The sequence below is a fragment of the Mustela nivalis genome (assembly GCF_964662115.1).
Source record: "Mustela nivalis genome assembly, chromosome: 17".
Taxonomy (NCBI): Eukaryota; Metazoa; Chordata; class Mammalia; order Carnivora; family Mustelidae; genus Mustela; species Mustela nivalis.
The window spans coordinates 11,449,133-11,472,736 of NC_139036.1; the positions used below are offsets into that span (position 1 = coordinate 11,449,133).

The 23,604-nt window shown below is 38.8% G+C and overlaps 1 protein-coding gene across 4 annotated transcripts in view; it reads left to right on the plus strand.

Moving 5' to 3' along the window:
* Nucleotides 1–23,604, plus strand: part of AKAP10 (A-kinase anchoring protein 10) — an 80,530-nt gene that overhangs the window by 47,688 nt on the left and 9,238 nt on the right. For 3 of the 4 annotated variants that reach the window (XM_082705757.1, XM_082705755.1, XM_082705758.1), the window contains 8 exons: nucleotides 788–911; nucleotides 1,953–2,089; nucleotides 4,798–4,942; nucleotides 7,516–7,689; nucleotides 12,572–12,681; nucleotides 14,639–14,721; nucleotides 22,279–22,331; nucleotides 22,944–23,039. In XM_082705757.1, coding sequence (XP_082561883.1) covers nucleotides 788–911; nucleotides 1,953–2,089; nucleotides 4,798–4,942; nucleotides 7,516–7,689; nucleotides 12,572–12,681; nucleotides 14,639–14,721; nucleotides 22,279–22,331; nucleotides 22,944–23,039 — 922 coding nt within the window. The remainder of the gene's footprint in view (nucleotides 1–787; nucleotides 912–1,952; nucleotides 2,090–4,797; nucleotides 4,943–7,515; nucleotides 7,690–12,571; nucleotides 12,682–14,638; nucleotides 14,722–22,278; nucleotides 22,332–22,943; nucleotides 23,040–23,604) is intronic. The other variant, XM_082705756.1, reaches the window with a different exon arrangement.

Consider the following 23,604-nt stretch of genomic DNA (forward strand, 5'->3'; position numbering starts at 1 on the left):
ATACTTTCACATTTTGGGTTTGGGGATTTGGGTTCACTCAACTACAAAGAATCAATTTTTGAGGACTTAAGTATTTTGAATGTTTACAGGATCTTATAGGCATATCTAAGACTACCTTGGTTCATGGTGCCTTTTAAATATAAATTATGTGAACTCTTAAAAATAAAACACATGTTTGTTTTTAATGTTAGTATTTCTTAAGTTAAAAGAATTTTTTAAAAATTCTGAAGTCATTTGGGGGTGATTATTAGAATAGTGTGACTATTAGAATTTATTTAAGCTATGCACGTGTTCAGTTAGATACCCTAATTTGTTAGCGCACGCTTTAAGCTTAATGGTTGCTCTATTACTAAATCCACATAGATTTGTTGAAACTGCCTCCATAGTTTTTTTTTTTTTTAGATGAATTACTTTTGCATGCCCGTAAGGAAAAAAATGTACATATTGATTCATTTAGTATTTATGAAAAGGGTGCTCTTTGCAAGGCATAGTTAGATATAGTACCTTCTTTGAAGGAACTTACATCCTATTAAGAGAAGTAGGGTATGTTCTTTGGTTACATGTAATATGAGGTAGCTTGTGTCACATACCAGAGGAAAGCTACAAAGTTTTAAGAGGTGGGAGAGATTACTTCCAGGTCTAGGAACCAGGAACGACACCATGGGAGGAGTAGTGTTGACCTAGGCTTTTAAGATATACTAGGCACAGAGTGGAAAGAGTATATTTTTCCCAGTTAAGCTCTTTCCTTGATCATTCCCTCAAATTTTCCCTTTTTGTCCACGTGCAGGCACTTTAGTGAGTTTCTGCGAAGTCACCATTTCTGTAAATACCAGATTGAAGTGCTGACCAGTGGGACTGTTTACCTGGCTGACATTCTCTTCTGTGAGTCAGCCCTCTTTTATTTCTCTGAGGTAAAGTCTGCATTTCCTTTCACACTCTGTTAGAGCATTCCAGCCTCTAAACTAGAAATGCTGGGGCCCCCCCTCTATAGAAAATAACATGGAAGAGCCAAATCATTTCCAAAAAGATCACTGGAATGAAATAATTTTCTTAGGTTAAGTTGTACACCTAATGGCAAGAGTACTTTAATGGCATATCAGTCAGATTAAAGAGAACATGAAAACTCAGTGTAAAATAACTCTCATTTTGAAAACTTAATTAAACTTCTTACAAGATAATACCTACTTTTAATTATCTGGAGCCATTTTAAAACCATAGACTTTATACTTGATTCCAGGGCACACATATTTGTGGACCAGACTTCAGAAGAGAGAAAGAAAAGGAGTAAATTTTTCCTACTATCATCACTTTTATTTTAGCCACCTGATAGGATTTCTCAAGCAATGAGTAGATTAATCTCTTTGAGGCATATTTGTTAGGTTTCAGCAAATGAAATTCTTTTTCTTGCAAAAGCAAATGACTATTAAGTAGAGAGGAGAGGATTTTCCAGGCTCACGAAACATTAACGTAGATAAACCCTTGCACTCTGCCTCTCCCAAGAACAGAGCTTTTGGTTGATTTGCTTTCTCACTCCCTCTGTTTCCCGTAAGTTTAAGGCCCCATTTGTTCAGGTTGCGGTGGCTGCATGGAGGGATGGAAGTGATTGGGTTTAAAAGACTTGGTCTGCTAAGTTTACTTTTTGTATGTTAGCCACTGAGGGACCACGGATCATCTTTACTGTGATTCTGACTCCAGTTCCCTTAAGTTTGTACCCAGCAGTGTGGTGGGGTTTTTGTTAGTTGTTTGGTTTTTTCCCCTCTGTGAGAATGATCTTCAACTTTTCAGTCTCAAAGGCGACTGTGAGTTGCTGACTGGCATGAACTGAATGAGTACATCTGTTTTTGTTTTTGTTTTTTGTATATGTCTTATATTTTTAATGGTTGGGGTAATGGATTAGAGATGGTTAGAGAAATCTATTGATAGTCTTGTGTTCTTGTATTTTTCCTTCCTAGTACATGGAAAAAGAGGATGCAGTGAATATCTTACAGTTCTGGTTGGCAGCAGATAACTTCCAGTCGCAACTTGCTGCCAAAAAGGGCCAGTATGATGGACAGGAGGCACAGAACGATGCCATGATTTTATATGACAAGTAAGTTTTATTGATGTATTCAGCGTCTGGCAAATATTGAGTATTTGATATGTATATCAGAAGTAAAGACAAATCCAGTTTTTGCTGTCAAGGAGCTCACACAGAATAGCATAAAAGCCTCTTTTCCTATGGAACATTTTAGGATTCTTAGAAAAAAAAATTTCTGCTAGGGGAATGGGTGGTTTGTATGTGGCAAGAAGGATGATGGTGGTGGAGTTAGGGGAGGTTTCACAGAAGAAAGATTTGAATTGAAACCTGAATAATGAATTGAATTGCTAGCCGGAGAAGGCGGGAAAGAACATTCTAGACAGAGGCATTGGCACAAGCAAAGTCAGAGAAACTTAGGGTGTGGCACTTCCAGGAATCTTGAGTTTGGGTTAGTAAAACTTGGGTAGGCAATCTAAGAGGAAGATGAAACTAAAGGGAATGTATTGTAAAGGGTATTAGATATCTATGTACAGGTGTATCATATTTCTGGTGCAGATCTGTGCAGCCAAGTTATTACTCATTGAATAAGAGTTTTTCATTGGTCTTCATTGAAAATGAGAGGATGGCAAAATCTTACAGTGAACAGAACTGAGAACATCTGGTCAGTCGAGTGCTAAGCCTTTGGTCAGCCATGTCACCCTTTTTTTTTTTTTTAAAGATTTTATTTATTTATTTGGCAGAGACACAGCAAGAAAGGGAACACAAGCAGGGGGAGTGGGAAAGGGAGAAGCAGGCTTCCCACCGAACAGGGAGCCCGATACGGGGCTAGATCCTAGGTCCCTGGGATCAGGGCCTGAGCCGAAGGCAGACACTTAACGACTGAACCACCCAGGCGCCTCCAGCTGTGTCAGTCTTTTAATTTTCATTTAATTTTTCTTAATTCTGTAAAGAAAAGTAATGTGCTATTTGTATCCACAAGCAACCGCTGAGAGGATAACTTGACAGTAGAGGAAAACCACGGGATGTCAGGGTTGCAAGAGAGCTGAGCGCGCATCTAGGTCAGCGGTTCCTGAGCACTGCTCTGCAGGTCCGTGCTGGGCTGTCTGTATAAGAACCAGCTGGAAGCTTGTTAAAAATAGATTTCCAGCCCTCCGCTCTAAGAGATTCTGATTCAGCACGTTTGAGGCATGACCCAGGAATCTTTATTTTTAGAAGATACCCCAGATGATGTTGATGGGTAGCCAGATACGGGATCTAGTCTAGTTTTCCCATTTTGCAGACAAGAAAATGAAGACTTTTTTCTCAAAGTCACAGGGCAAGTTAGTGGCAGAACTTGAGCTGGATTGCAGTTCTTCATTTTTTTCCCAGTGTTTGTTTCAGTATAATACATTTGTGAGAAATACTACATAAGAAACATTGCTAATATGGATTTGGAAATAGCAAGTGTTTTCTTTTAGAAATTTGGTCTGGTGTGCCCCAAAATTCAAATCATGGAGGAATATTTGCCAACTTGTTTTTACAAGTTGGGAGACTGTTTACGAAAAGGCTAATAACAAAAAATTTTTTTTTTAATTTTATTTTAATGCTAAAATAGAAGAGTGACACTAGTACCAAGGTTCTGGCTGGAGTTCAGTAGCCACCCAGAGCAGAGACCCTGTTTGCCCACTGGATCCCATTTTTACATTGGGAGCCATTTTTAAATGAAGATCACTGTATGGCATCCCACTGGCACTGTCACTTTGTCAAGTTCATTGTGCCAAATTTGACTTCACCAATCCCAGTTCTTGAGGTTTTTAAAAGATTTATTATTATTATTATTATTATTATTATTATTTGAGAGGTAGAGTGCGAGCAAGCATATGAAGTGGGGAAGGGCAGATGGTGAGGGAAAGAATGGAGAATCTCAAGCAGATTCCCTGCTGAGTCTGGAGCCCGACAGTGGGCTCCATCCCATGACCCTGAGATCATGACCTGAACCGAAATCAAGAGTTGGACACTCAGCTGACTGAACTACCCCGGCCCCCATGCCCGTTTGGTTTTGCATCTTATGTATGTATCATCACAAACATACCTGATCAGTCTTTCTGTGTTTGTATCATAGATAAGATTTAGAAGTCCCTAGAATGCTTGGAAGAGAACATGCATATATTTTTTGCTTTTAATCCTTTTTTTGGTGTCTACCTTATAATCCACTAACCAAAACAGTAGTTTTGCATTATATCTTGTGAAGTTAGAAATCTTTGAGGTATCATTGATTACTCCTTTTCCCTTCTACACCCACTCCTCATCAAGTCCTGTCATTCTATCCAAATACGTGAAATCCATCTACTTGACCCTCGGCGCTATCATAGTTTGAATTCCTGCATGTTTGACTTGTGCCTTGTAGCTACAGTGGTGTTTTCTCATTGTGTCCAATGCAGAGATCTTTTCTGCTCCCTTTCCAGAGGGAAGAACTGTGTCTTACCCTCTTTTAAGTCCATTTCTGTCTCCTGGGTGTTGAACAGAGAATAGGGGCCCATTAAATATGTGTGATTGGTTTCTTTTTCTTTTTGTAGCCTGACCCTCAGCAATCTTAAAACAAGAACTGAGGAAAATGGAAGGACAGAGCAAGTTGACCCAGATACCTTTGGGAATAAAGGTTGCAGCACGGCTTCTAGAAGCCAGCTCTCAAGTCCTACATCCACAGGCTGAATCAAGTAGCCTCATAGAAGAGTAGGTGCCAGAAGTTGCTTATCCTGGCTAGGCAATTTGGTTTGACTTTGGCTGTCTTTATACCACAGGTATTTCTCCCTCCAGGCCACACATCCTCTTGGATTTGATGATGTTGTACGATTAGAAATTGAATCCAATATCTGCAGGGAAGGTGGGCCACTCCCTAACTGTTTCACAACTCCATTACGTCAGGCCTGGACAACCATGGAGAAGGTAACCAAGAACTTCAAAAATATTAAACTGCAGGAAGTTTTTACTGGTGAAACCCGGAAAACATAATACGGGAAAAAACCAAGTGTAACAAAACTGGAAAATTGAAGCAGTGGAGCATAGTGGTTAAGAGCACAGGCCTTGAGTCTGACTTTGTATGTATTACTTTAGCCTTGATAGGCTGAGTGACCTCAGGCTGTTACTGAAGTTCTTTAATTCCGGTTTCTGTTATCCTCTAAAATGGAGATAATTTGGATACTTACCTAAAAGTTATTTTAAGGAGGAAAATGAAGTAAGACATACAAAGTTCTTCTTACTAGCATTATGTCCAACACATATAAGCATTAAAATATGTTAGTGGCTATTATTACTGCCTTTATTATTAAATTTTCAAAAATAATTAGATAGCAATATTAGGCAAATTTGCTTAAAATGATCCAAACATTTTATCAGTATCTATCAACGAGGTTTGAACACTAGTTTCGTATATTGTAACTCATGGGGTATCGCTAATAGCTTAATAATAAGGTATTAGAATTTGTGAATGATTTCTTTTTTCTAATGAACTAGAGCAGATTTTACCAGGAATTGCACAGAGCCCAGGATAAACCCATGAAGTTATGTTGCTTATATATGTCATGTGTATCTAGGTGGAAAAGGATTAAGTAAGCACTGTTGAATAATACATGTAAAAACTGAATTTCAGAAATGTGGAAGAGTTACATATAAAAATCAAATCATTAAAAAGCTCATGGTAAACTGAATAGAGTATCAGCTATTGCCCAGAGATGAAAATTTTTTCATGATTAAATTAAAATCTTTCTGATCGTAAAGGAAAAGTTCCAAATCTGTATCATATAAAGAATGTAAATTTTCTTTTTTTTTTTTAAAGATTTTATTTATTTATTTGACAGACAGAGATCACAAGTAGGCAGAGAGGCAGGCAGAGAGAGAGGAGGAAGCAGGCTCCCTGCTGAGCAGAGAGCCCGATGTGGGACTCGATCCCAGGACCCTGAGATCATGACCCTAGCCAAAGGCAGCGGCTTAACCCACTGAGCCACCCAGGCGCCCCTGTAAATTTTCTTAATAAAGTAAAATTAAAATACAGAGAAAAACAATGTGAAAATATTTCTTATAAAATGTGCATATGTAAAGAACTTACACTAATTTTAAGAATACTGTCAAGTAGATAAATGAGAAAAAGACGTGGATGATTTTTTCATCAGTACTTTGAGAATTTTTGTGCTAGGTATCGGCGTTTCAGTGATAGAAGAAACGTGGCTTCTGCCCTCCTGGACCTCTGTCTATAATGAAGGCACACATGAAACACAGATAACTTACAGTCATGTGCTAACTGCTCTGAAAGGAAAAGTTGGTAGTAGGAAATGCCAGTAATAAACATGGGAACTTATTTAGCATCATTAATAATTTTTATTTTTTTTATTGTGTTATGTTAGTCACCATAAAATACATCATTAGTTTTTGATACAGTGTTCCAAGATGCATTGTTTATGCACCACACCCAGAGTTCCATGTGATATGTGCCCTCCATAATACCCACCACCAGGCTCACCCATCCCCCCACCCACAATTTTTAAATGTAAATAAAAATATCCATATTATCATTATGCACTTATTAACAGTGATTTGGAAAAACATATCTGGTATTGGAAAGCCTATGTCAAAACAGAGACCTTGCTACATTGCCAGTGATATAAATTGACAGCATCCTTCTGAAGAGTAAATTGGCCATATATATCAAAGCTAAAATAGGGTGTCTGAATGGCCTTGGGCTCAGGTCATGGTCCAGGAGTCCTGGGATCGAGTCCCACATCGGGCTCCCTGCTCATCTCTGCTTCTCCCCGACCCCTCTCCTCTCATGCGCTCTCTCTCATTCTCTCTCTCAAATAAATAAATAAAATCTTAAAAAAAAAAAAAAAAAGCTAAAACACTCACACTGTTTAACTCAATAATCACACGCCTGATAATTTATCTTAAGGAAATCAGTTCAGAAGTAAATAATAATAATAATAATAATAATAAATACATAAAAGACTTTATTATTATTTTTTTAAAGATTTTATTTATTTATTTGACAGATAGAGATCACAAGTAGGCAGAGAGGCAGGCAGAGAGAGAAGGAAGCAGGCTCCCTGCTGAGCAGAGAACCGGATGCGGGGCTCAATCCCAGGACCCTGAGATCATGACCCGAGCCGAAGGCAGCGGCTTAACCCACTGAGCCACCTAGGTGCCCCACATAAAGACTTTATAACCAGAAAAATCTCATTTCGGATTAGATCCACTCCCTGCATGTTTTCTGGTCACTAAGAAGTCTAAATATCAAGTCTATGTAATAGTTTTATGGCAAGCTTTTGGGTGGGGGGACACCTATAAATTGTACTCGTAATTTTAGTCACAACATAAACTGTACACAAAGGGGTAATACTTGGAGCGTAGCAAGGAAAAGCAAAGCCCTATTTGCTAGCTGGAGGGATTATGCGTAAAACTTTGTTTTCAAACAAAGTTTTAATTGTATTTGAATCCACCTTTAAAATGATGCTTATCCTCTCTTCCAGGTCTTTTTGCCTGGCTTTTTGTCCAGCAATCTTTATTATAAGTATTTGAATGATCTCATCCATTCGGTCAGAGGAGATGAATTTCCGGGAGGAAATGTTTCCCTGACTGCCCACGGCTCTGTGGGCCCTCCTGAGGACTCTCACCCCGGTGGTCCAGACAGCTCAGCTTCTCAGGTACTCATCAGTTAGCCTCTGGCGATCGGAAGAGAGGTGTATGGATCCTTTCCTTCAAATACCAGTAACAGATACGGTTTGGAAGTTTTTGTTGTAGAAGAAACAAAGTAGAAAAATAAAATTAGCCTTACTTACTATATGTCTCAATAAACATGTCATAGTGATTAACGGTGTATTATATTGGAAGGTACTGTGTTGTTTCATTCAGGCCGTTATTCTGCCTGACACTCCAGCTGTGGCTTTCAGTAATTAGACAACATGATATGCATTTATAGCCTCTGAAGAGCTCTTTGTGGAATTACTTGGGAAATTTTAGTGACTACATTTGAAATGCTTTTTCTTTTAATATTTACTTATTTATTTGAGGAGACAGTGCATGTGAACATGAGCAGAAAGGAGAGAAGGGAGAGGGAGAGAAGGAGAGAGAACCCCAAGGAGACTCCACACTGTACGGAGCAGACTTGATCTTCCTGAGATCCGACCTGAGCTGAAACCAAGAGTCGGACGTAACCGATTGTGCCACCCAGGAACCCCTAGAATAATTCTTCATAATTCTTAATATTGTATTTCACTGAAGATTTTCTGGTTTCATTTTGAACTGTAGTGCCGTTGTACATTTCCTTAATCTTTTTTCGTTTTTTGGAGTGCTTTCCTGTATCAAACCTTATCTGATTCTCCCCCAAATTGGATGAAATGGGTTGTCGCCAATAGAAGAGATCTAGAAAGATACTATGAAGTTAACTAATTGTATTAAAATCACACAGTAAGTGTAGAGCCATAACATATTCCCTGTCTAGTGTTCTTCAGCATAACGGAGCATGATTATTTTCACATCACACTGTTGACACATACGTAACACTTCAGATTTTTTTTTTTTTAAAGATTTTGTTTATTTGACAGAGAGAAATCACAAGTAGGCAGAGAGGTAGGCAGAGAGGGAGAGAGGGGAGGAAGCAGGCTCCCTGCGGAGCAGAGAGCCCGATGTGGGGCTCTATCCTAGGACCCCGGGATCATGACCTGAGCCGAAGGCAGAGGCCTCAACCCACTGAGCCACCCAGGCGCCCCCACTTCAGATTTTTTGACACAGGGCCTTGGATAAATTTTCTTAGTTTCTGTGACAGTACTGCTTATCACCATCAACAAGGCTCTCCTTAGTACGTTTTCTTCCTATTTAGCTTATGTATGGTGACCTGCCGAATGTGGTTGCCATTTTGCTTTTTGAGATAGGCTAGAATGTTTAGTTGTTACTTCAGCACTTAAAAGTTCTAGCTGCTGACCTTAAAATGTATTCTTACATTTTAGGTTGAAGGATAGTATATATACAGAAAACTCAGTATATCATAACTATATGTAGCTTGAAGAATTTTCATAAACAGACTTGATCTGTGTATCTAGCATCCAGATCAGGAAACATGACATTATCAGTACGTCATAAACCCTCTTGTGCCCTCTTCTAGTCACCGTCCTCCCTGCTAGAATAGCTACTATCCTGATTTTTGATGGCATAGGTTAGTTTTACCTATTTAGTTACGTAATTGAAATCAGTTTATATATACTCTTTTTTTAGTACAGCTTTATTGAGATATAATTCATATACTATACAGTTCACCCATTTATGTTGTATCATTTGGTGATTTTAGTATATTCATAGAGTTGCTCAACTGTCACCAAAGCCAGTTTAAAGTTTTTCATCTGAGAAACCCTGTGTCCTTTAACTAATACCGTCCATATCCTGCAATTCTTCCAGCCCTAAGCTACTGCTAATCTATTTTCTGTTTCTATAGATTTGCCTATTCTGGAAATTTCATATAATTGGAACCATATGATGTATGGTCTTTTGCGACAGCCTTCTCTCATTTAGTGTGCTGTTTTCAAGGTTCAGCCATGTTTAGCATGTATCAGCACTTTATTCCTTTTTTTGTTTGTTTTGTTGTTGGTGGTGGTAGTTTAAAAAAAGTCATTTACTAGAGAGAGAGAGAGACAGTGTGAGCTGAGGGGAGGGGCAGAGGGAGAAGCAGACTCCCCACTGAGCAGGGAGCCTGTCACTGGGTCCGGTCCCAGGACCCTGACATCATGACCTGAGCCCAAATCAAGAGTCCAGCGCTCAACTGATTGAACCACCCAGGCACCCCAGAACTCTATTCCTTTTATGGCCAAATTATACTCTGTTGTACACTCATACCACATTTTATTTATACATCAATTGATGGACATTTGGATTGTTTCTGTCTTTTGATTATTACAGATAATGCTGCTGTACAAGTTTTTGTGTGGATATAGGTTTTCATTTCTCATATATATATATACACACACACACACACACACACACACACACACCTAGAAGTAGAATTCTTAGCTGAAATGACAAGTGTTTAACTCTGTCCTAATTACCTTTCCTTGAGTAACAAGTTTTGAAATCAGGAAGGAAGTGAGTCTTCCCACTTAGTTCTTCTTTTTTCAAGATTGTTTTGACTATTTGAGGTCCCTTGAGTTTTCAAATGCATTTAAGGATTAGTTTGTCAACTTCTATGAAGACTCCAGCCAGAATTCTGATGGGGAAGTGCATCAGTTCCATCGATCAGTTTGGGACAAATTGCCATCATAATGATATTAAATATTCTGACCCATGAAGGTAGGATAGCTTTCATTTATTTCAAATCTTCTTTAATTTCTTCCAATAACATTTTGTAGTTTTCAAGTATCAGTTTTGCATTTCTGGTTTCTTTTAAATATTTTATTCTTTTTTTTTTTAAAGATTTTATTTATTTATTTGACAGAGAGAGATCACAAGTAGGCAGAGAGGCAGGCAAAGAGAGAGGAAGAAGCAGGCTCCCCGCTGAGCAGAGAGCCCGATGTGGAGCTTGATCCCAGGACCCTGGAATCATGACCTGAGCCGAAGGCAGAGGCTTGACCCACTGAGCCACCCAGGCGCCCCTAAATATTTTATTCTTTTTGATACTATTACAAAGGGAATTTTTTCTTATATTCATATTTTCATTGTAAGCATAAGAAATATAATTTTTTAAAAATTGAGATAAAATTCACCTAACAAAGTTAACTATTATGAAATGTCTAATTCGGTGACATTTAGTATATATTCAGTGTTGTGCAACCTTACCGCTATCTGGTTCCAGCCTTTTTCATCGCCCCAAATGGAAACCTCTCAAATGGAACATTAAGCAGTCACTCCCCATACCCACCTGTATTTTCTTCTAAGAGTTTTAGGCCTTTGATCCATTTTGAGTTAGTTTGCATGTTGTGTGAGGTAGGGCCAACTTTATTTTTTTTTTTTGCATGTGGATATCTAGTTGTCCCAGAACCATCTGTTGATAGAACTATTCTTTTATCATTGAACGATCGATCTTAGCATCTTTGTCAAAAATCATTTGACCTTAAATTTATTTCTGGAACTCTCAGTTCTACTACATTGATCTACATGTATCTTATGCCAGTACTACATTGTTTTGATTACTACAGCTTTACAAGTTTTGAAATCAGGACTGTGTGTCCTCCAACTTTGTTTTATTCAATTGTCAGATTATTGTGGCTGTTCTGGGTCCCTCAATTTCATATGAATTTTAAAATTGGGTTTTCATTGAATCTGTAGGTTCCTTTGGGCTCTATTGCCATTTTAACAGTATTAAGTCTTTTTCCAGTCCATGAACGTGGGATGTCATCCACTTATTTAAGCTGTCTTTAATTTCTTTCATCATAGTTTTGAAGGGTCTCGGTGTACAAGTTTTGTATTTCCATGGGTCTTTTTTTTCCTGAATATTTTATTCTTTTTGATGCCATTATAATTAGAATTATTTTTTTAATTTCATTTTCTTATTCTTCATTGGTAATGCATAGGAATAACCTTTCTGTGCTGATCTTGTACCTTGTGACTTTACTAAATTCATTTGTTAGCTCTAATAGTTTTCTTTTGGATACCTTTATTTGAGAGAAAGAGAGTGAACAAGAGGGAGAGCACAAGCTGGGGGGGGGGGTCTGGAAGGGGGAGAAGCAAAGGGAGAAGCATTTACTTCCACACTGAGCGGGGAGCCCAGTGCAGGACCCAAACTGATCTGAAGGGGGGCGCTTAGCCAACTGAGCCACCCAGGCGCCCTGGTGCCTCTTTTTAATTATTTACCCTTCTTGTTACTTAAAGAGAACTCCCTCCCCCCACACTGTAGGGTGTGTTCTATAATAAGTGTCTGTTCAGTTTTTATTTTAATTTAACCTATACCTTAGTCATGTATATTAAGCACATTCCCATCTTTTGTTATTTTAAACAATGCTACAGTGAATAATAATCTTGTGTATTAGTCATTCTGTGGAGCTAAGTCTGACTGTAATTGAATTTTTAGAGGTGGAATATCTAGGAAAACCCATGGCTCCGGTATTTCCTAGAAATACCAATTCTGACTTTTTTGTGGGATGAGGAGTGGGAGATGACATGCTGGAGGGGAACTTACTATATACTCATCTAGCGGGTCATTTTAGAAAGTTTTCTTTAGCTTCTCCTTTGTTATGTAGCCTCACTGAAAGTCAGAAGTATTCATGTTTATTTGTAAAAGTTAGCTGAACTATGTCTGGGTGGATACGAGTCCTACATACTTGGGAAGGTAATACTTGTGAAGATAGCACATTTGTTGGAACATAGATCATTAAGAAGACAAACAGATTTGGCAATAAATAGTGTATGTTATACATTGTAATACTGTACTTTAGTTGTATTTTGTATTTCATAATCATTGCTTTTCAACATCTCCATAATGTTGAAGTTGAGTGAGAATTACATGTATTTCAAATACTGAAGATTTTATACAACTCTGTCATAATCCAAACTTAGGACTGTTTGATTCCTGAGTAACTATTAATTTTACAATTTCTCTTGTAGTCCAGTATGAAAAAAGCCAGTGTTAAAATTCTGAAAAATTTTGATGAAGCGATAATTGTGGATGCTGCGAGTCTGGACCCAGAATCTCTGTATCAGCGGACATACGCAGGGTAAGTTTAACTGGTATCAAGAATTTTTACAAGTCTACTGAATTTTGCATCTTCTATTTTTTTATTTAAAATTTAAAAATGTTTATAATCTACTGTTACATTTTTACATAGAGTATCCAGTAGACCACAGTTAAGAGTGGAGGCTCAGGAGTGACTTCCTTGGTTTTAATCTTGGCTCTGCCACTTATTGGCAAATGGTGGACAGTAAGCCTATTGGATTAATTAGCAAAGGTTGTATTTATTAGGGAATGGTTGGTTCATTTACTTACAGCCTTAATTAAGACAGTCTGTTGGGGTGCCTGGGTGGCTCAGTCAGTTGAGCGGCTGCCTTGGCTTAGGTCCTGATCCCAGGGTCCTGGGATCGAGCCCTGCATCTGGCTCCCTACTCAGTAGGGAGCTTGCTTCTCCCTCTCCCTCTGCCTGTCGCTCTCCCTGCTTGTGCTCTCTCTTTCATTCTCTCTCTCTGTCAAATAAATAAAATCTAAAAACAAAATAAATAAGTCTGTCAATTGCAAGATGGTTTACTTCTGTAAGTATTTTGGTGTGTAAAATAAATCAATTTTAACAGATAATGTATAAAATGGGTCAGAAATAGAGAAGTAATGACTTTTCCACATCTTTAAAGATAGTTTTCAGTGTTTGTTTTAGCGTTATGGTTTTGGCATCTTCCTGAAATTTTTCTCAAAGAAGACAAATTTGTATCTGTATTGCAATCACATTTGAAATGAGGACTTGCTAGGAACAGTAGCCCTAAAGCAAGACCCACTGTGCCCAAAGTGAAATAATACCTTGGCATCACAGAGTTTCTTTTTCTTTTTTTACCTTTTAATTACAAATACATTAATCCCTTATACAAGTTAAATTGATAAAGCTAATGTCCCCTGTGGTCACAATCCACTACTCATTCTCTCCTTTTCCTACTCAGGATAATCACTGTTAACATTATAGTATGTATTTTTGTTTGCTTATTTCTAGTGATTGACATCACACTCTGTTCGGTATCTCATGCTTTCATTCACAGTGAGTTTTGGAGATTTTTCTTTGTTAGTTTATACAGTTTTACCTCATTTTAACTATGTTGTAGTATTCTACATATAATATTAATTACAGCTCATAACCATGGCCACTCTTCGGCCCTTTTGGTATTGATGAGTATTTAAGTTGTTGGCAATTTTTCACTGTTATACACAGAATAGCAGAAGACTTTCTTTTATTGACTTCCTTATACCATGAGGCAGATTTTAAATTTTAATAGATCTTACTGACTTACCTTTAAAAATATGTATATTTTGCATTCTTACCACCCATTGATAAAAATACTAATTTTCCTCACATCTTTATTGACATTAAATAGCATCAGATGTTTGACTTTTTATCAATCTGGACTACTGCTCCTGAGATTAAGCTTCTTTTGTTGGTTGTTCAGGTTTTTCTCCCATGAACTGACCGTTCATCTCCTTTTTATATTTTTCTCCTGGATGATTTCTCAGTGACTTGTTGGAATTCTATATGTTTTTTAGCTTTCATTATTGATTAGTAATATCTGTTAAGTAAGATCTTTCACTGTGTTCTTTGCCTTTTAACTTTGTTTCATATTGTTGTAAATTTATAGGATATATAATTACTTTAGCTTTATAATACACATTTTGATCTAGGGCAGCTTCCTACCTTTTTATCTTTTACAGAATTATCTTGGCTTTATACCTTTTCTCTTATATATAGATTTTAGAATTGTGAGCTATCTCTTCATGCATCATGTTTCATAAACCTTTCTGGGATTTTGAATAAAATTCCATTGAATTAAAGATTAATTTTGCTTTCTTTGGGGAATAGTTCTATTTGAAATAAGCCTTTCTCTGAATAACATGAGCTATCTATAATGTTTTTAAAAAATTTTTCTTTCCTTAATTTAAAATTAATTGTTAGAAATCATGTTCTTCTTTTTGTACTTATATAGGAAGATGACATTTGGAAGAGTAAGTGACTTGGGGCAATTCATCCGAGAATCTGAGCCTGAACCTGATGTAAAGAAATCAAAAGGTTTGTGGTGTTTTATACTTTGTTAAGCCTTCACTCACATTAGTCATTGACTGTAAGTGAAGGATCATTTAAGATACAAACAGTTTATCTTATGAAATAACTGCCTTATCTCTCACTTGTGTTTATATCACAGCTGAGTCCAAGGGCTGTGTGTAGTTGCATCTCCCTGAATGAAAGTTCATATACTGGGGTGCCTGGGTGGCTCATTGGGTTAAAGCCTCTGCCTTCGGTTCAGGTCATTATCTCAGGGTCCTGGGATAGAGCCCCGCATGGGGCTCTCTGCTCAGCAGGGAGCCTGCTTCCCCCACCCCCCAGCTTTCTCTGCCTGCCTCTGTGCCTGCTTGTGATTTCTGTCGAATCAATAAATAAAACCTTTAAAAAATTTATATAAAAAGAAAGTTAGTGAGGCACCTGGGTGGCTCAGTGGGTTAAGCCACTGCCTTCGGTTCAGGTCATGATCCCAGGGTCCTGGGATCGAGTCCTACATCGGGCTCTCTGCTCAATGGGAAGCCTGCTTTCCCCCCTCTCTCTGCCAGCCTCTCTGCCTACTTTTGATCTGTGTCTGTCAAATAAATAAAATAAAATCTTTAAAAAAAAAAAAAAAGTAAGTTCGTGAACTTGCTTCACCATGACAGAAGGCACATCTTTATGAAAAAATATTTGTCACCTTTCTATTTAAGGATGGTGAATACCCAGTTGAGGTTGGACTTAATATTTATTTTGACACCCTTTAGTTCATTAAATTTCCTCTTATTTGCTGAAAGTTATTATGAAATATTTGTGGAAAATATTAATAGGTTGAAATTCAAATCCTTTGTTTAATCACCAGGAGAGTGCTCAGTCAATTGTTAAACCTGGAAGTCTTTTTTGACAAGAACATTATTTGTGACTGATCTCAACTTCCAAACAATTTGTCTTACACAAGAAGATTTTGGAAACCAGTGTGGATCCATTCACTTGGGATCTAGAAATTTTTCAGTGTGATTGGATTGACAGTATTGTCTTGAGTAAAAGATACTAACTTTTGTAAGAAGAAAATGTTCCAGAGTGCCTGGGTAGCTCAGTTGGTTAAGCGTCTGCCTTTGGCTCAGGTCATGATCTCAGGGTCCTGGCATTAAGCCTCACATTAGGTTCCCTGCTTAGTGGGGACTCTGCTTCTACCTCCCCTGCATTTGTGTGCATACACACTCGCTGCCTCTTTCTCTCAAATAAATAAATAAAATCTTTAAAAAATTTTTTAAAAAGAAAAAGTATTCTGTTTTGATAGTGTGTTTAAAATTGAGAGCTATTGTTGATCTTCCTATTAAATTTAATAGGACTACATTCCTATTATGTGTATTTTTAATTTTTTTTTTTAAGTAAACTTTATGTGGACTCAAACTCACTACCCCAAGATCAAGAGTCGCATGCTCCTCTACTGACCGAGGCAGCCAGGCGCCCGATATTATGTTTAATTTTTAATGCAACTGTTATTTGAATGAATCACACCACTTTATGTTGAGGAGCAGTCTACTTCTGGGTCAGATCTACGTTGACAGAGTGAGCAAAAAATGCAACAATTGTTGAAATAATTTAGACCAAAAAAAGGGCCTGTTACCTGTTTCACCTTTTAGTGTATTTATTTATTTATTTATTTATTAATTATTATTATTTTTTAGTGTATTTAAATAATTGATTTTATTTCCTATTTTGCCAAAGAAGTCTGAAGTACATGGTCAGGAAAAGTTTAAAGACTGAAAGAAGTCTTCACAGCTCAGTCAGTAAATAATTTTTGAGTGACTGTGCACTCATATTCAGGGGGCGGGTTAGAAGATACCGATCCTGCCGTTAAACTCAGAGTCTAGCCGCGTCTCTGGTTAGGTCAGACCTGATCTGGTCACCTTGAAGCGGAGGGAGTGCTGGACAAGTTCTGCAGGGGACTTGCTGGGAACGGCTCTGTGCTGTCCTCAGATAGCTTCTGTCAGTGAGGATAATGGCATCTCCAGGATTAAGAGAATTTCTCAGCTCATTAATTTTTTTGAAAAGCTGGTCTTACTCCTCTGACACCTTATGAACAAGTGCTCCTGCTCTGGAGTACGGGTGTTGGGTGCTTCCAGGGATAGATACACATATACACATACATACAAATCAAGAGGTGTAGTTAGCAGCTAAAGATACACAAGAAGCTTTTTCCTCCACACTCTATCTCTGCTCATTTTGTTTATTGAGTCTCTTCATATTACGCATTTACTTATTCGTTCTAAAATATGAGTGCCTGCTCTATGCATCTGTCGTTCTAGATTCTGAGAAGCAAAGGAAATCTCCAGTCCTTGTGGAACTCACATTATAGTGGAAGAGACAGTAAACAGATATATACTGTGTGTGTGTACACACACGTATAAACGTAAGAATAATGGGGAGTTCTGTTTTAAAAGTGATTGTCAAGGGTGCCTGGGTGGCTCATTTGACTGAGCGTCCGACTCTTAATTTTGACTCAGGACATGATGTCAGGGTTGGGAGATTCTCTCTCCCTCCCCCGCCTCCTGCTTACATTCTCACCCCTAGAATAAATAAACACATTAAAATCTTTAAAAGAAAAAAAAATAAAAGGGGTTGTCTGGAGAAGCTCTTGGGTGGCTCAGTCATTTAAGCATCTGACTCTTGATCTCAGCTCAGGTCTCGATCTCGGTTGTGAGCTCACGCCCGCATTGGGCTTCACATTGGGCCTGAAGCCTACTTAAAAGAAAAAAAGAAAGAAAAGGAAAGAAGGAAGGAAGAAATAAAGAAAATGGTTGTCAGGAAAGGTCTCAATTGAGGAAGTCGCATTTCAAGTAGAGACTTGAGCAAAATGGGGGAGTAAGCCCTGGCAAGACTGCAGGAAGGGGTTCTTGGCAGAAGGACCAAGACAAGCCCTGAAATGTAAGAGCCCGGCACAATCAGGCAGCAGCAAGACCAGCACGAAGGAAGGGGGATGAGCTGAGGAGGCGGTAGGCTTCGGACGGTTCTCACAGACCATGGTAGGAAGTTCGAAGTGTTGGAAGTTGGAGAAGGGGCGTCCCAGGATGTGACTCATGTTTTAAAGGTGTGGTTTTGGCAGCTGTTTGGAAAGTAGAATGGAGGGGTTTGAGAGGAGAGGCAGGGAAACAAGGTTCGTGGTCTAAGGAGAGGAGGAGGATGGTGGTTGTGATTTAGGTCGTGGGAGAACCGTCAGATTTGGGCTGTGCTTGAAGGTAGAGGCAGCAGGGTTCTGTATCCACCAGCAAGCTGGTCCATCAGGTTACTTGCATTATTAATGTAATTGAGATGTTCCCACATGAAGTAATTAATAGTAATTTCTGCAGTTTGAGTAAATGCATCCACAGATCCCAGTGCTTCCTTCAGCTGTCCAGACATGTCTTTAAATGTATTTTTGTGGTAAGTAAATGACCTAAAGTAGGAGCCAGCAGGTTCCATTCATTTACTCAGAAGACTGGAGACGATGCTATGTGCTAAGCATACAAATAAGAACATAAACTTGGAGTTTATTTTAATCTAGCTTAGTCCCTCCTTTATGACCCTGACTCGGCGCAAGCCTGTCATGCTAATTATTCTGTCAGATGCCCTACCTTCTGGATTTTTCTGGTCGTCCTATTTAGCTCACTCCTTTCTCACCTGTGTTTCTCCTGAGCTGGAATTTGTACCTAAAGTCTTGATTTGAATATGATATTTTTAGAAGAAAATATATATATATATATATATATATATATATATTTATTTATTTCCTGGAAGGATACACAAAGCATGTAACGTAGTGGAAGGATGAGAAGAGGGAGATGCCTTCTTTCTTTTATACCCTTTTCCTCTGCTTTTTGAATTTTCTTACCCCATCTGCTTTACTGCTTAATTACCCACCCACCTCTTCTCCCATTGCTTTGGCTCGACTCTCTGCTGTGACCTTTGAATATTCCCAGCCTGCCTCTACAACTTTGCCTTGAGCCACTCTCTGCTTCATAGACTAGGATCTAACTAGAATCTCCTTTATTCTTTTTTGAGGTCCCTTCTCTATTAGGGCCTCTCCATTTGCCGTTCTCCCTGCCATGGCTTTCGTGAGCTCTTTCTCATGGCAAGTATTCGCTCTTCAGAGAGGACCTGAGTGGCTCAGTTGGTCAGCATCTGCCTTTGGCTCAGGTCATGATTCCAGGGTCCTGGGATTGAGCCCCACATCAGGATCCCTGCTCAGCAGGAAGCCTACTTCTCCCTCTCCCACTGCCCCTGCTTGTGTTTCCTTTCTCGCTATTGTCTCTGTCAAGTACATAAATAAAATCTTAAAAAACAAACAAACCAAGAGGACTTCCCAGGCCACATGATCTCAGCTTATCTGTATCACTAACATACCAACTTCTTTATTTTCTTACCAGTGTCTAATACTGTCTTAACTCATTTGCCTACTTGTTATACTCTATTTCTCTTCCATGAGTATAATATCACCTCTCTTGAGAGCAGGGATTTTGTCTGTCTTATTTGGCACTGTATTCCCTGATTCTAAAATTATACCTACCGCAGATAGGCACTAATTAAATATTTGTTGTTTTAATTATTCTAAAGGAATTTCTTCAGAGATTATCTAGGTGGTAAGATTATGGATCATATTTTTTTAATTTAAGAAAAGTATTGTTTTTTAAACCAACACACTCAGTTTTCTTATCCAGATTACTTTATTATTCTGAGGATACTCATAGAACCCTACTCCCAAGCATTCTCAGACCCCAAGTAATGAAGATTCCTTAGCAGTGCATACTACCTCCTTATTCTGCAAATGAAGTAGTTGAGGATCCAGGAAATTTTAACCTGTAGGAATCACAGAGCAGATTAACAGCAATCTAGGGGCTTTGGCTCAGAATACTGTTGTGACAGCTCAGCTTGGTTTCCTCTCCTTCCTTGCTGAGGATAGCTGCAAGAATGGTCGTCATTTACTACACTATAGTTTCAGTTTGGTTTTTTATATACTGATAAGAGGACAGAGGAAAGAATTGAGCTTTGAGTATCTCAGAGGCTTCTGAAAGTATGGGAACTTTGCTTTCAGGGCAAGCGAAGTAATTTTGAAAGTTACATTCAGGGGTGCCTGGGTGACTCAAGTCATGAGATCAAGCCCTGGGTCCGTCTCCACGCTCAGTGGGGAATCTTCTAGAGATTCTTTCTCTCCCTCTCCACAGCCCCCCCCCACCGCCAACCCCCTACTCTTGTGCACGGTGCACACATGCTCTCACTCTCTAAAATAAATCTTTTTAAAAAGTTGCTTTCAAATCCTCTTGGAGAAAGTATAACAAGGAGTTGTAAAAGATGTTGTGAACACGTACAGTGGCTAGTCCTAGTGCCTGGATGCAGTGGTGGGCGATGAAACAGTACTTAGGTTGTGAAAGCCCTGGTGTTTCAGAGTAAGAAGCCTGGGTTCCTGTCATGTAAGCATCAGGGATTCTGTCTTTTTTTTCTTTCTTTCTTTTCTTTTCTTGTTTTTTTAAGATTATTTATTTATTTATTTCAGATAGAGAATGTGCAAGTGAGAGCATGGGGAGAGGGAGAGCTGGAGGCAGAGGGGGAGAGGGAGAAGCAGGCTACTGCGGAGCAGGGAGCCCACACAGGGCTTAGTCCAGGACCCTGGGATCATGACCTGAGCCAAAGAAAGGTGCTTAACCTGACTGAGCCACCCAGGTGCCCTTTGATTTTATTTTTAAGTAATCTCTGCACCCAGTATGGGCTCCTGGAGATCAAGAGTCACACACTCCACCAACTGAGCCAGCCAGGTGCTTCCCACCCCACCTCGCTTTAGCAAGAGTACCAACTAGGTGCATTTTTCTGGCAGTGGTAGAGGAATGAATTGGTATCAGAGAGACCAGTCAGGTAGTAGGATTAGCTAGTAATGTAGATAGAAGAAGAGGATTTGAAGGTAGGTAGTGGTAGCAGGAATTTGAAAGGTCAGATTTCTAAGTCTTCCAAAGGGAAATTCAAGAGACTGCATTCAGGGTGGAATTTGGGGACAGATTCATATAGAGAGTAAATGAGGAAGGTGGATTGAGTTTTTTAATTTGGGTTCTCTGGGTGAAAATTTATGGTGTGAATTTTTTTTTTAATACTTATTTATTTGACAGAGAGAGAGAGAGAGAGGGAGAGATCACAAGCAGGCAGGGGGGTGGGGGAAGCAGGTTCCCTGCTGAACAGAGAGCCCTATTCCGGGCTCAATCTCAGGACCCTGAGATCATGACCTGAGCCGAAGGCAGAGGCTTAACCCACTGAGCCACCCAGGTACCCCTATGGTGTGAATTTTTAATAAAGGATTAAATTAATGTCTGAGAGAAGATATAAGAAAAAGAGTAGGTAGGAAACAGACACTCAGTTTGGAGCACATAAGTTTGAGACACCTTAGGACAATATGTAAGTACGAATTTAACACCCAAGAACAGGTTTTTTGATTATTTGTGTTTTGAAGGAAGTCAAAGTCAAAAGAGGTGATGAGATATCCCAGAGAACATATGGTGAAGGAGAAAAGAAGGCTGGGGATGGGGTCCTAGAGAAGTTCTATATTAAAGGAGAACAGAACACACAGAAAGGAGTCAAATATGTGGGTATTTGGGGAGAAAAAAAAGGAGAGCGAGCATTAAGCAAGTAGGAGACTGTCAGCAGTGTGACTCTTTGGATGAGTCCATAGAGGGAGCAGCAACTGGGCAATTCAACAGCCGTTTGCAGCTGTAGGCAGAACGTGTAATATTGTGGCCCCTGTTGGCCATAAAGTTTAACTAGACCAGTATTCAGACTTTTAGCTAATACTGAAAATTGTTAAGGGTTTTATACTTTTCATGAATGCTGTTTTTTGTTCTAATCCAGTCATTGAAATAATCAGGACCTTGCCTAAGAAATAATCCACCAGCATTTGATTTAAAGCAGAGTTAGGACAGGAGCGTATTTGTGTTAATGAAAGGATAAGCTATGTATTTAATTCATGGAAAAAGTGGCTAGCCTATGTTTTTGTAATTCCTCAGACCTGAGTACAGATGTGGGTAGGCTCTTGTGTATCTCCTGGGAGACTGAGGTGTGCCATGGCTCAGACACAGCATGGCTAGTTAAAGCTCTGTTCTTACACAGCTAATTTATACAAACCAGAGATTAAGAATGTAATAAAGTAATCTCTACTGGAAGCCCTTTTGTATAGAAGCTGGTCTGAACAGTTTGAATATATAGCAAGTGGATTGATATCTCCTGATGTATCGCTGGATTCTTATCTAAGACCAAATCCTGGCCAGTTTTCTTCTGCTTGCTTAACGTTTGCTGAAAATCTAACACTAGATGATAGAAGAGAATAGAAGAAAGAAAAGTCCAGAACTCTGAAATAGCCTTTCAGAAGTCTTTCGAACCATGGTTTTTGCAAGTTAAATACTTATTAATGGAGATAATCAATTTTAATTAATGGTAATATTCCTTAACACTTTAGACAAGATTGTGCAAAAAAAAGAATATCCATTTCTGGAAGTAGCTTTTGAATAAGAGCACTTTTTAAATACAAAATTATGCATGAAATCTACACTCAGTTTTGGTTTTGTTTATTAGGATCCATGTTCTCACAAGCTATGAAGAAATGGGTTCAAGGAAATACTGACGAGGTAAATTCTACTTTTCACGTAAAGAAATTCCTGTCTAAGTAAGGTTTCAAGTTTTCTCTTTCTTTAGTTCCCATGTTCAAGTATCGTGGCGCATTGCTCCAGGACGGACCAAGAAGGGGCGGCCCTTGTTAGCATCTAACAGTAGCCTCACGGGAGCAGTGCAGGATCTTTAGTTCAGAGAATCTGGCCACTGAAAAATATCCGCGCCTTCAAGTTTGCATCAGTACAATCAAAAAGCTCAACTTTTTCCTTCTTCACTGTCAGTTTTCAGTAAAGGATTGCTTTTTGACTAGTTAGTACATTGAGAGTTGTGAGTGGAAAAAGAAAAATTTTTGCTCTGATCATCTAATGTGAAAATAGTTGGGATGTTGGGTACCCAGTACCTAGAAGTAGGTACTAGGCCCTAGAAGACAGCGCGTGAACAGCACGTTAATGTAGCATGGTCAGAGGGTGGTGTAGGTCTGTTCATATTTGGAATGTGCTACTTATCCACGGGGTAGACATGATATGCGTAGATAGTTGTGTTAGAGCACTAATAATGTAAGTCTTGATTTTTCTAATGAATAACCATTATCAACAGTTTGAGTCATTTGGTTTTTGTTTTGTTTTTAGGCCCAAGAAGAACTAGCTTGGAAGATTGCTAAAATGATAGTCAGTGATGTTATGCAACAGGCACAGTATGATCAACCTTTAGAGAAGTCTACAAAGGTAAAGATGACTTGTGTTCTGATCCAGCCTGTATAAAACTGAAAAGAATTAGATTCCAGATACATAAAAAAGACATAAGGCAGATTCTTTTGCCTTTGAAAGATGAGGTGCTTTAGAAACTGCCCTCTCATCATGAACAACTAGGAAACTAACAAACTAAATGAAGCAGCTGTTTCCAGATCCTGGACAATAGGCAGAAGAGGTCTGTGATCCTTGAAAGAAGGGTAAAATTGACACAATCCCTAGCTCACTGCCCAGAAGCAGTTTCCAAAGTACAGGGAGGGGGAGTCTACCAAAGTTCATAGTGTTGCTGAATTGAGGAGTCAGAAATCAAAGTTTGGATAGCCCAGGGTGGCTAGAAGTCATAGAGCACGTTACTAGAAAAGGAGCTTCACAGAAAGAAAACTCCAAAGCTTATCTCTTTATGAGAGGTCCCTGGAAGTCCTTGGCCAAATACTGATCTATACATGTATTGGGTGAAAATGCCCATCGGGAGGGAAAAAAACTACCAGAAATTAGTAGGCTGAGCAATTCCTGAAACATGGGGTTAGGAATAGGTCACATC